The sequence below is a fragment of the Phalaenopsis equestris genome, unplaced genomic scaffold (assembly GCF_001263595.1).
Source record: "Phalaenopsis equestris unplaced genomic scaffold, ASM126359v1 Scaffold000297, whole genome shotgun sequence".
NCBI classification, from domain to species: Eukaryota; Viridiplantae; Streptophyta; class Magnoliopsida; order Asparagales; family Orchidaceae; genus Phalaenopsis; species Phalaenopsis equestris.
Genome location: NW_018164739.1, coordinates 342476 through 354491, shown reverse-complemented (window position 1 = coordinate 354491; position 12016 = coordinate 342476). Strand labels below are relative to the sequence as shown.

Here is a 12016-nt window from a genome sequence, read left to right as displayed (position 1 = left end):
TCAATTATCACTTAGATTTGAATGTGCTTCAAAATCTTAAACCATACAAAAATCTGAAGAGATCGTCGATGTGAATGTGCTTCTAAATCTTAAACCATACAAAAATCTGAAGAGATCGTCCATAGTTGCATGCAAGGGTGCAAGGTGTGTAGTAAAAGATGATTGTTTCTGTTATTGCTTTGTTGAACTTTTGCTCTGTTTTGAAATGAATTTCTGTTTCTAAAGTATCAAATAAGTGGTTGTAACAATTCTGTTTTAAACAAGTTTATTAAAAAAAGGACAGAATGATTATTTTTTCAGAAACTATTGTCTTATAGTTGTTTTCACACAGTTGCAACAAACAGACAGTCAGCTTCCAACACATCCTTAACGAACACCCAGTTCTTGAAAATATTTGATGATATAAATATAATAGTGAAATTTACATACCTAGCATGCAATTCTTATATATTTACACATCTCACACCTAAACCTTTGTATTTACATACATAGAACACAATTTAGAGTGTTGTGTGTGTAAATATGAAAGTTTAGGTTTGTGATAAATAAATACACTAGAATTGTGTGCCATGTATGTAAATGCCCCAATATAATTACATACATAGCACACAATTGTGTGTTATTATTATTATTATTTTGGGATAATTATATACAGGCCTCCCGATATATTGATATTTATAAATTAACTGCTCGTGATATCTTTCAATTATCAAACCATTGAGAGTTTGATAAAAATTGATGAAACAGGGTGGTTGATTTGTAAATAAAAAGTTTTGCGGTGGTCTGAATGTGCTGCCCCAATTACATATTATGAAGAATTAAATTGTTTGGGCGCAATGCTGGGAACGGAACAAAGAAGCACATCTGTCACCAGATTTTATAAGACTTTTTTCTCTTTGCATTCGGACAGCAAGCACGCACGTAAATAGTTGTCCTATATGAATTAAAAAAAGAGGCATTTACATGCCTACCACTCTATTCTCATTTTTTTACATATTGAACCCTCAAATGTTCATGTCTAACAAAAATATCACTATTTAAAAAAAAAGTTCAATACACTTTTTCATGCGTGGCAAAGGTGGTATGTGCAAAAACTGAGGTTTTGATGTTAGATCTATAAATACTTGAGAGTTTAGTGGTATGTGTGAATATCTTTCATCAAATTCAAGTATATGGTGAGAAAATTTCTCCATCAACATAAGATATGAGTATTAGATTTTATTTGAATTTTTAATAAGATGGAATGTAATATAAAGTTTATTTATTTATTCATGTATTATAATTATCTTTTGATTAAATATCAATCAGTGCCGTTTTTTTAAATTATTATATTTTATTTTATGTAAATAATAAATTAGATCGAAAATAAATCCAAGTATGTCTACAAGAAATTTGACCAACCACATATGGAAAAATTATCATGGCTGATGAAGAAAATTTATAGTTGGAATTAATAATTTATAAAACCTTAATTAAAATCTAATATTGTAAATTGCTCTTTATGCAATATCAACAACTTTAAACTAGGAAATTTTGTTATTTAGCATCCATAAATTTTCATTATCTAGCACGAATTTTGAGGCATGATATGAATTTGATGATTTTTTTTAGAAATTCGATTAAAAAATATACGGAGTTTTGATCTCAGGAACTTATAGTCAAACATAGTGAGTGAAATCAAGTGTTGGTATGATTTTTGAGGCAGGGGCAGACCCAGGTAGGGTCTAGGGGGTAATCGCCCCATACACAAATTTAAATTTTTACGTATATGAGAGAACAATTTGGTTCTTTGACTCTCTTGAAATATCAGTTTTGTCCTTCCTAAAATATCATTTTGCCCTTCGTAGCCTTAGCCACTAATATAAAAATGCATAATTATATTCTACCAGATGTGAAAATTTCTAATAAATGTGATAATGAGAAATGATTTCATAAATGAAAAGAAAATCGTTTTACTATAGTTATTCTCTATACATTAGTGGGATAACCTTTTAAGGTTATAGTCATAGTTGTCCCTTAGTATGAATTCATAATGATATTCATTTTTATCATTCAATTAATGCATATTGATACCATTATATATTTTTATCAATCCATGGCTCATACTATACTTTGGTCATAAATCTTAATACAAATTTGTCAAGCTATAAGAACACAAGAAAATAAAATGGAAGTCAAGCAAATAATATATGAAAAATGAGATTATAATATAAGGAACATTTTGATGGGCATAACATATTTCTTCTATGTGGTTTGGAGCATATATGAAATACACACGTTATAATTTCATTATAGATATAGATATATATATATATATATATCTGTGTGTGTGTATATATGCGCCGCGTGCTCAGATCAGTTGGTCGGACATCTGATTTATAGTTGTATCATTTGGTCTGGGGTTTGATTCTCCCGGAGTGTAGGATGTGGTAATCGAATTCTTAGACGCATGAGAGATAATCGAGGGCCGTATAATATCCTACTATCATTTTTATTTAAAAAAAGAGGAATTGAAAGTTGCCCAAATCAACCTCATTTTGCGGATGGTTTACTAGATTATTTAATTAATTTCAATTCTTTAATCGTCCAATTTTCAAAAATAAATTTTTTTTTTAATGAACCACTTTCTAGAGAATATATTGCCCAAATCCCGAATTTTTGTGTGGTACTCCCTTTTATAATTTCACAAATCTCATAGCAGTATCTACGGTTTATATTTCTTTAAAGTAGTAACTGTCCTTCCACTTATGCGTGGGATTTCACATTCTCTCGGTTACGCGCCGGTTCCAACCCTTGACAACTCGACAACTAGAAGATCAGTATAAAACGCTGAATCGAAAATAATAAAAAGTAGAGAATTCCGAACAGTATAAAATCAAATTTCTAGTCCAGCTTCGGCCTCCGGTTTCGACGAGCGCTCCCAGAAATCTGGAGCATTGCTTACGATTTTTTAGGGTTTTGGGTAGCAAAGTTGGAGTGCTCTTCAGCTTCAATGGAGTCTAAGTCGACTGGAAGGTTTAAGCTCGGCAAGCAGTCATCCCTAGCTCCGGATCGCGGCTGCGATGATTCTGTGGAGATGGAGTTTCCCCCAGATGTGGACGCCAATATCCGTCTCATGTATCTCGCGAACGAGGGTGATCTGGATGGGATGCGAGAGCTGTTCGATGCTGGGGTCGATGTTAACTTTAGGGATATTGACGGCCGGAGGGCACTGCACGTCGCTGCTTGCCAGGGATCCGCGGAAGTCGTCGAGCTGCTTCTTGATAGAGGGGCGAAGGTCGACGTGGAGGACCGGTGGGGCAGCACGGTGATTCTTCTTGTGGATTTGAGCTTGTGTTTTGATTAGTATGCTTATTGTATGTTGTTTTTGGGCTCATTTCTGTTGTTGTTTGATTGGTGCTGGTTGGATCACGGTAAAGTCTTTTGTTTCTAGTAATTTGGATTGCTAGTTTGATTTGACATTTTCAGCCTTGGTTGAATATAGGATAAGATGTGCTTTGTTCCACGGCTCAGGTCGTTAATGGTTGCTTTCAAAATGGATAAATGAGATTAAAAGTTTGAATTTAATAAACTGCACGGAGAATTCAGTTGGTGTGGGTTGGGTTAAGTTCTTGTTTGACTTTTGTCAAATGGTGTTGGTTTCTTGAGGTCTCTTTCTCTCTGGAAATGGAGGGCTTAATGGTCCAGGGATCTTTTTTTTCCGTATGGATTGCCTGCTCTTGAATCGCTGTTTGGGTTGGAATAATAATGTTAATGATAGATTGGGTTGGCTGTTTTTGTAAGGCTAGATCATTCAAAATGCATTTTTGAGGCTATATGAAGTTATTTAACTTCATGATTTTCCTAGAAGATGGATGTCTCCCAAAGCTTGTTTGTGTTCGGCTCGTTCAAAACCTTGTGGTTATCTATAAGGGTGTAAACGAGTCGAGCATGTTCTTGATCGGTACGTTCAAAATCCATTTTGTTCAAAATAGATTCTATTCAAAATAGCTCGTGAATAACTTGTTCATGTTCGCCTTGATTCATATTCGTTTGTTTGAATTAGCTCATGTTTGGCTAAGATTTGAGCTCAACAACCAGAACTCACACACAACTATAGGGCTTAAATGAGAGATTTCTCTTCGTACATTAAAACACCTGTAAGGATGTAAGCAAAGTACTCCCACTAATGTAGGGCTAAACAGATAAAAGAGAAAATCTGAAAAAAAAAAAATAATGGTTTTCGTGAGATCTGGCTTTCTCCATGTTTTTTTGGGGCATTTACATGAATACCCACCAATTCCTATTTATTTACATATCTAACTCCTAAACTTTAATTTTTAAATTTATACCATTTAAATTTTATTACGTTTTCTATAGTTCTCGGTAATTGCTGCAATTCTTGGATCCTATATGGGTATTTACATACATAACTTTCAATTCCTATTTTTTTTATATCTAAAACTTAAACTTTACTTTTTGCTATAGTTCTCTCTGACTGCTGCTGTTCTTGAAATCGTGTGTGTGTGTGTGTGTGTGAATGAGCACCAGGTGTTCGTGAACGACGAGCTTTTTGACAAACCTAGTTATGCATTTGGCCTTTTCCAACATTACATCGATAGTTACTCAAATTGCATTGCTATATGTTTTAAACTTTTTTGCGCATCCTAACAAAAACTTTCTTATATTGTTGTATCCCGATGTCTAAAATAGATTAGTCATTCTAGATTTACTAAGCCTTTACCTAACCCAATAACACAAAGATAACAGAACATTATTTTCTTTGGAGACTAGTATTTAGTTGATGATATGCCGCTATCTGACAACTTGATGTTCTCAGGTCATATACATTCTCCATTTCCTGTGTTTATACATGCTTTGTGCTTTATCCCTTATAGTTCTCTAAATGATCTTTTAAAAAGGAAGATTTTGCAACATCATGTCATTTGTATATACTAAATACATTTAGCACATGCATTTTTTTCCATCCTGAAATATTGAACATGCTTAAATACCGAAAAATTTCTGCGCTTGATTTAAGCTCTTTTATACGTCCTAACGTAGTTTGTCTCTTTTTGATGTTGCCATTTTTACAATTAATGATTTATCTAAAACATCTTAGTTATTTTAAATCGAATCTAGGCTAATTTTTCCTGTATAATTAATTAATAATACTAATGCATTGATAATATTTTATTGCTAGGATTCAACCCTGATGCTTTGACATCCTCTTGCTGATGCAAAATTTATATGTTATTATGTTGCCTATCTTTAATTTTAATTATTCAATTAGAAATTTTGAGTTAATCTAAATCCTTTTTCTCAAAGAATGCTCATGGATGTAAATATAGTTATTGATAATTTTTTATTATTAGATCTTAAGATCCGTGCTTTGACAGCCTCTTGCAGATGCAATACACTACAAAAACAATGAAGTTATCAAGCTTTTAGAAAAGCATGGAGCTAAACTTCAGGTATGGATTATTCAAAATTTCATGCAATTTGGCATTTAAAAGATTTTTAGAGTTTAGCAACTTTTCTTAGGTGATCTCTCTGATATTTATTTTTTGGTATGTTTATCCGCAGATTGCTCCTATGCATGTTAAAAATATTCGCGAAATACCAGAATATGAGATAGATCCTCGAGAACTTGATTTCACTAACAGTGTTCAAATTACTAAGGTATACTCTTTTTTTGCAAGTATTTCATTTATTCTGCGAAGCTCTTTTGATCCCTTATCACTAATTATTAAAGTATATTTTTTCACTGCATACGTGAATTTTAGTTTGTGCTTTGTGCTGTACATATCCCTTCTTCATTTTCTGTTGTTTAGTATATTTTGAATGTTAGTTCAAGCCAATTAACCTGGTTTTTATCTTCTATTTTTAATTAAAATGAAATTTCTGATGAAGGGGTATGACGCCTTATTATACTTATATAATTGTGGGGGTTTGCTCTGTTATATAATGATGACTACTGTGTACTTGAAGATTTATTCAAAATCTCTTTGCAATTATACGTTGAATGCTATGCTTGTTGCTAAGAAAACATTTTCAGGGAACATTCCACATGGCGACATGGCGTGGAGTCCAGGTTGCTGTTAAAAGGCTTGATGAAGATCTATTAACTGATGAAGATAAAGTGTAGGTTTGGTCATCAATTTCAGTTAGTTGCTGTTTATGTTCTTGGCTAGATTAAGTTTTTCTTGTTTATCTATGTTTATTTTATTGTTACATGTTGCAGGAAGGCATTTAGGGATGAACTTGCATTGCTGCAGAAAATAAGGCATCCTAATGTGGTCCAGTTTTTGGGTGCTGTTACTCAAAGCAGCCCTATGATGATTGTCACAGAATATTTGCCCAAGGTTTTTTATTGCTCTGAGAATGACTGTTTTTCTTGATGCTTTGGAAACGTTTTGTCTGGCTTGTTTTTTATGCATGACGCAGCTTGTTGGCTTCTTGTCAAATTTTGTCAATGTTCCCTAGAACTATCCATTTATGCTGTAGCATCACTTATAAAGGATTATAACTGCATCCTTATAGCATGGCAGATATGTTGCATTCTGGGGTAGCTAAAGATGCATTTTATGAATGCTATAAATTATCAATAGGAGCTCGCTATTCTGGCCTACAATAACCAATCCTATTTGTGGAATTTGTTATACAATTAATGTTAGCTGACACATCAATTTGTGTAGATAGCTGACACAATACATTATGAATAGGGTTGCCCCTCTTCTCGGTTGGTTATAGTGATTGTGACTGTAAGTGGTTCGATGTAGTGCCACAATATTGGCTTGTTAATTAACTAAAAAGTGCATCAATTCCAAGGGGTCTAGTGTGGCTCTCACAAAATGAAAACTCTTAGCGAACGAGTTCATTATTGAATCACTCATGTAGGATTACTGTTATTGAGGTTATCCCCTTTGCACATTTTTGGAGGTGGGATTTTGAGCAGTGGTGGCTTACCAAAGCTTAGATGCCATGCATTGTTTGTAATTTGTGGCATTAAGGTTAGTTTCCTTTGCTAACTGGCCTTTCATCAAAAGGGATGCACTTCATTCTTAACTCTACATCACCATGATGCTGATTTACATCTTGTTAATTCAAGAAACATTTATATTGTGAGGCTCCACAGACTGGTTGTTCATATTTTCAAGTCCCTCTATGCTTCTTACATAATTGATGTTGTGAATATGTATGCACAAGGTCCATCTACGGATTGCCTAACTTACCTTTAAGTTGCTTGTTTCTAGGAAAGCAGGCCCATGAAGATAACTAACACATTTCTAATGACAAACTTCTGAGTTCTATCAAAGGGTATTGCGGCAAGCTTTGTGCGATGAACATATACTAACTGTAAATCCTTCTTTGTATCACGGAACTTGTGATGCTTTTTCTCCATGGAATTCCAATCTGATGATGTGAATTAGCAGTAAGCACTATGTCACTAGATTACTGTCGTCGGTTGGGGGATTATCCCTTAAAGAAACACAATGGATTGCATATCTCCCTATGAAAGAGGCTAATATGGATATTTGCCATCTCGAATGAAGACCCAACCTCAATGGATGATTCCTTACTGATATCATTCTGATTATGTTTAGTAGTGTTTATTTATGCAAATAATAACAACAAAGAAGCAAAATATATCTCTTCGATTCCCAACTTGATAAAACATTATCAGAATAATATCTTTCATGATCTCCATACCATAAATGCTGAGGGGATTCTAAGTTCCTATTCTCCAAAGAAGTGGTGTCTTGGTTCCAACATACAGTTTTTTACCTATTGAGCAATGGCCATTCCATAGTCCAGTCATGCCTTTCAATAATAATTGATACATTTTTTTTGGGTTAAGGCTAAAGAGGTTTTGACCTAAACTGTGGTTTGATAATGGCTCTATGGAAGTCCATAAAGTTGTGGTTAGATATAAATACAATCCAAAGCATAAATTTGATAGGATGTCTTTGGCATAGCTATAGTCAAAGAGGGTATGGCCAAAACCATAACTTCAATATGACTCTATTAAGTGTTTCAAGCAACCGTTTAAAGGGTTCTGCCCGAACCTTTAGCTTCAAGATGTTTGTCTTATGCTAGCTATAGGTAGATGGGTATGACTGAAAACATAAAACCTTTAGAAGTCCTTAAAGTCTTAGAGAAGTTGTGGATAGATAAAGGCCCCATTATAGTCACAACCCTAATATATAAGCCTCTTCATGTCCTTGGAATAATTATACATAGATGGTATGACTTAAGGCAAAACTTTGGTAGAATCAACAAAGGGATAGGAGCCAAACCTCAACTCATTCGATTTTCTTAGTCCTCGAAGCCAAAATGGCAAAAAGGGGTTTGGCCTAAACCCAAACTCCAATAGGATACATCCAATTCTTCAGTTTAATTCATATATTCGATTGGGCACCTTTAAGTCCTTGGAGCAGTTATTGCCATTGAGTGTGACTTAAAACTATAGTTCCTAAGGACTCTCATAAGTGCTTGGAGTAGCTGCGGTCATAGAGGGTACAATTCAAACCATGATTTCGGTTCAACTCTTTTCTGTCCTTGGAGTTATTGTGCTTAGGGGGAAATACGACCCGACTGACAACTTTTAATAGCTTTTTGTAGTTCATATTTTTACAATTATTGTATGGTGCTCGACCTTGATCACAGCCATGGGAGAACTTCATATTATTCACATATAGGATATCATTACTCACTTTTAGTAGAGGCTAGAGATGCAAGCAATCTAACAAAAAATGCTGCCCAGAGAGAATTTTCGACATCATGAGAGTGGTTGGTGGTGAAGGTTTAACCCAAATTGAACTTGTCTCAGGTTCTCCAACTTTGTGTTGGATTCAACCTTAAGGAACCACAAATCACAGAAACAATTTTTTCGATAGTGTGGCTTGCAGACAAGGCTTCCACCATGTCTAAGCAAAGCACTTAGGAGAGAAATCTAGTTGTGGGATTTTTGTATCATGAAAACTATTTTAATGGTCAAGGAGTTAGCAAAAATCCTTTCCAAAAGAAGTCGTGGTATCTCTTACCTCATCATTTGGAATTAATATTCTATCCGGACGTCCAACCACCGGCCGTCATGTCGCTCACTGATGACGTGTATGGTGGCGTGGCCTCCGATGATTGGCCGTCCGGACAAAATATTTTCTCCATCATTTGGGAGAAGTGGGAAGTCTACGTTTTATAGATGCACAAAAAATAATCATGCCATACAAGACAAACTTCCTTTTATGACATTACAATTACAAAGTCGCACTTCTGGAAGAACATGTACCTCTTATCTTGATGAAGGCTTTGTAGCTTAAGGAACAACGGATAGAGCAATCTAAACTTAGCCTGGATAATTCTTTCGAGTTTAACGGAATGAAGAACCTCAAAAAAGCCAACCCAAAAGGCTTTTTATGAGGACAATCTTTCAAAGACATGTTGAACCGTATGGCCAACAACATCCACTATGCATTGCAAACATCATTTTATGGGAAAATTTTCATATTATTGCAGTGAAAAAATTATGATAGGTAGAGGACACTTGCAAAATTGGCTTATGAACTTTAAGGGGCAAAGCCATAAGAAAAAAAAATGGGAAAAAGGTAGAGAAAGTGAAGATCCCAAAAAGCAAGCAAATTACGAGCAATTATTAGTTTTCTTCTGTACTAAAACAGGTATGACCTAAACAAATCAATGAGATAGCCATGCCCAAGAAGCTCCTAAGGCGTCTGTTGCCAGCTATGAAGCAATTGACACGACTTATTCCCTCTTGAGGGACAGCATACCATCTTCAATTACCTTAAGAAGGCATGCAGAATTTGATGACTCAAATTCTGCAGTGAGGTTCTCTTAATTAACCATCCCACACCAAACTTTAAAAAAAAAATATCGGAGGCATGGATGCTGCAAGTGGGAGACAAATCATAGAGATAAAGAAGAGCCTCACAATTAGCATAAGAAAGAGATGATCGCGAATAAGAATACAAGAAGCAAGTCATTTATTTATTGACATTCATCTTGAATTATAACCCAGGACCTATTATTTATATAAGCAGTTATATGTTAATGGACATTGTAACCCATTAATTATAATATATTGATGGTCATGTCCAAGTAGCAACTGCATCTCATGACAAATAACTAAATGATGCAAAGATAATGATATAGTTATAACACATAATATTCATGTGCCACTATAAGATATAACCATTATGAAACACAAATAACAAGTAAATGGAGTTGATGCAGGGAGTGGAAATGGATTTTGGAAGTACAAGAGGGTCGAAAGGGTGGGTGGTGAAGACTCCAAAGTTATTTTTTATAGTTAATACCTTGGACTGACAGGTGAAGACCTCAAACATTGTGTTAGATCGGCACAAATGACACTTTCTGCCACACCGAGCCTTTTTAGTCAATTTGACGACTTATTTTAGGCGTAAGGCTAACTCAAACGCAACTTCCCCCTTTTAAACGCCGACAGCTAACATATAGTTTTGTCATTTATTTTTATTATTATTATCTGGTATAAATATGTTTATATGTTTAGAATTTGTCATGCTTGATATTGTTGTCCGGAGTCTTACGAGTTAGAGTTTGGAGAGCTTGCCTACCTCTCAAATTGTAGGTGGTTATCTTGGTCTTCGGAGTTGTAATTGTTGATTTGCTTTCGGTGGAATAAAAGTATAGTATTTTTTCCCTAATTCCTTTCTAAATGGCATTAGGGCAAATTTCTGGAAACAATCAACAGGAGTAGCCGATGGCATCTCAGCGCAATACATGACGTGGGATCGTCATACAGTCGTGTTTAGAGCTTCTAGATAAAGTTTTGACGGGGTTACTACTTATAGAGATCCAAAACTTTCTTGTTTCTCCTCATGCTTCGTCATCGCTATCCAGTTACGATTAGAGCTAGTTGCGAAGCAAAGGAGACATTGCGGTGTACAGAGAACACGACGTATAAACGATCACATATTGTCCTCCTTTCGCTCCATAATCATGATCTAGTCGCAATTGGAGCTAGCTGGGAAGCTTTTTGTCTTGACAGAACTTGAAACAAGACCTAGCAGGGGATTGCGGGGTACATGCCTTAGGAAAGTCGAAGGATCGTGACATAAAAGAGTCCTGTGCTGCTCTTGTTCAAAATTGGCGATCAGGATCGCGACATGAAGGAGTTTCGCATCTTGAGATTGGGATCAGTGTCATACAAAAGTTTGGAATGCTGCTTTCGGAGTTTTGGGCGGCTTCCAATAGTTTGAATTGAACCTCATTAAGGAATTTAGGAATTGTGATGTTTGGAGTTTCGTGCATGTCGTTTTTTTGGCATAGAAGGTATTTTGAAATTGTACACAGAGTAATGACTACCAAGAAAGTAGATCATTTGGAGAAGAAATTAGAGGAAGTGATTGGTCAAATCAGATCTGGAATGGATGAGTGTTTCTCGACCTTTGAGGAGAGGTTAGAGGGAGGCTCACAACCTTAAAAGAAATGACAATGAAGATTGTGGAGTCCCAAACAAACCCTCCGCTACCTGCTGCGAGATCAAGTGACTGTTAGTTGTGGAGTCTGATTGTAGCACCCATGAACGATAGGCAAGCTGGCTTCCACGCAGTCAGTGCACCTGGCTCCAAGTTGTCGGGCTATGGGTGCTTAAGCACTCATTGAGTGTTCCCAGATCGGGATGGTGGAAGTCTTTCCCATAAAACGTGCGCTTAGGCGCCCACTTCAGGCACTGGGGCACCTCTTTCCAAAGAATTGGGCGCCTAGGCACCCGGAGTAGTTTTCACGAGAACTGCTATTTGTGTCTCGATTTTTGGCAGCGTATGTGCGGGCTTGGACCACAAATTCTTCTATTTGTTCATCAACAAAATCCTGGTAAAGGTGAGAAGTGTTGGTGAGAAGGATTTTGGTATTTTTCGACATGAGTTTCTGCGTCGGATCAATAGGAGTGTGGAGTGGTGCACTAATTTTCTTCATGCGAGTGTGGAGAAGAAACTTGTGTGAATCCATTGTAAAACTCTCTGAAATTCATAGT

The 12016-nt window shown here is 35.7% G+C and overlaps 1 protein-coding gene across 2 annotated transcripts in view; it reads left to right on the top strand.

The window, feature by feature from the left end:
* Window positions 1-2867: 2867 nt before the first annotated feature.
* LOC110025253 (serine/threonine-protein kinase STY8-like) overlaps window positions 2868-12016 on the top strand; it is a 35751-nt gene continuing 26602 nt past the window's right edge. For both annotated transcript variants that reach the window (XM_020725622.1, XM_020725621.1), the window contains exons 1-5: window positions 2868-3307; window positions 5379-5453; window positions 5566-5661; window positions 6038-6123; window positions 6224-6344. In XM_020725622.1, coding sequence (XP_020581281.1) covers window positions 2993-3307; window positions 5379-5453; window positions 5566-5661; window positions 6038-6123; window positions 6224-6344 — 693 coding nt within the window. In that variant the 5' untranslated portion in view covers window positions 2868-2992. The remainder of the gene's footprint in view (window positions 3308-5378; window positions 5454-5565; window positions 5662-6037; window positions 6124-6223; window positions 6345-12016) is intronic.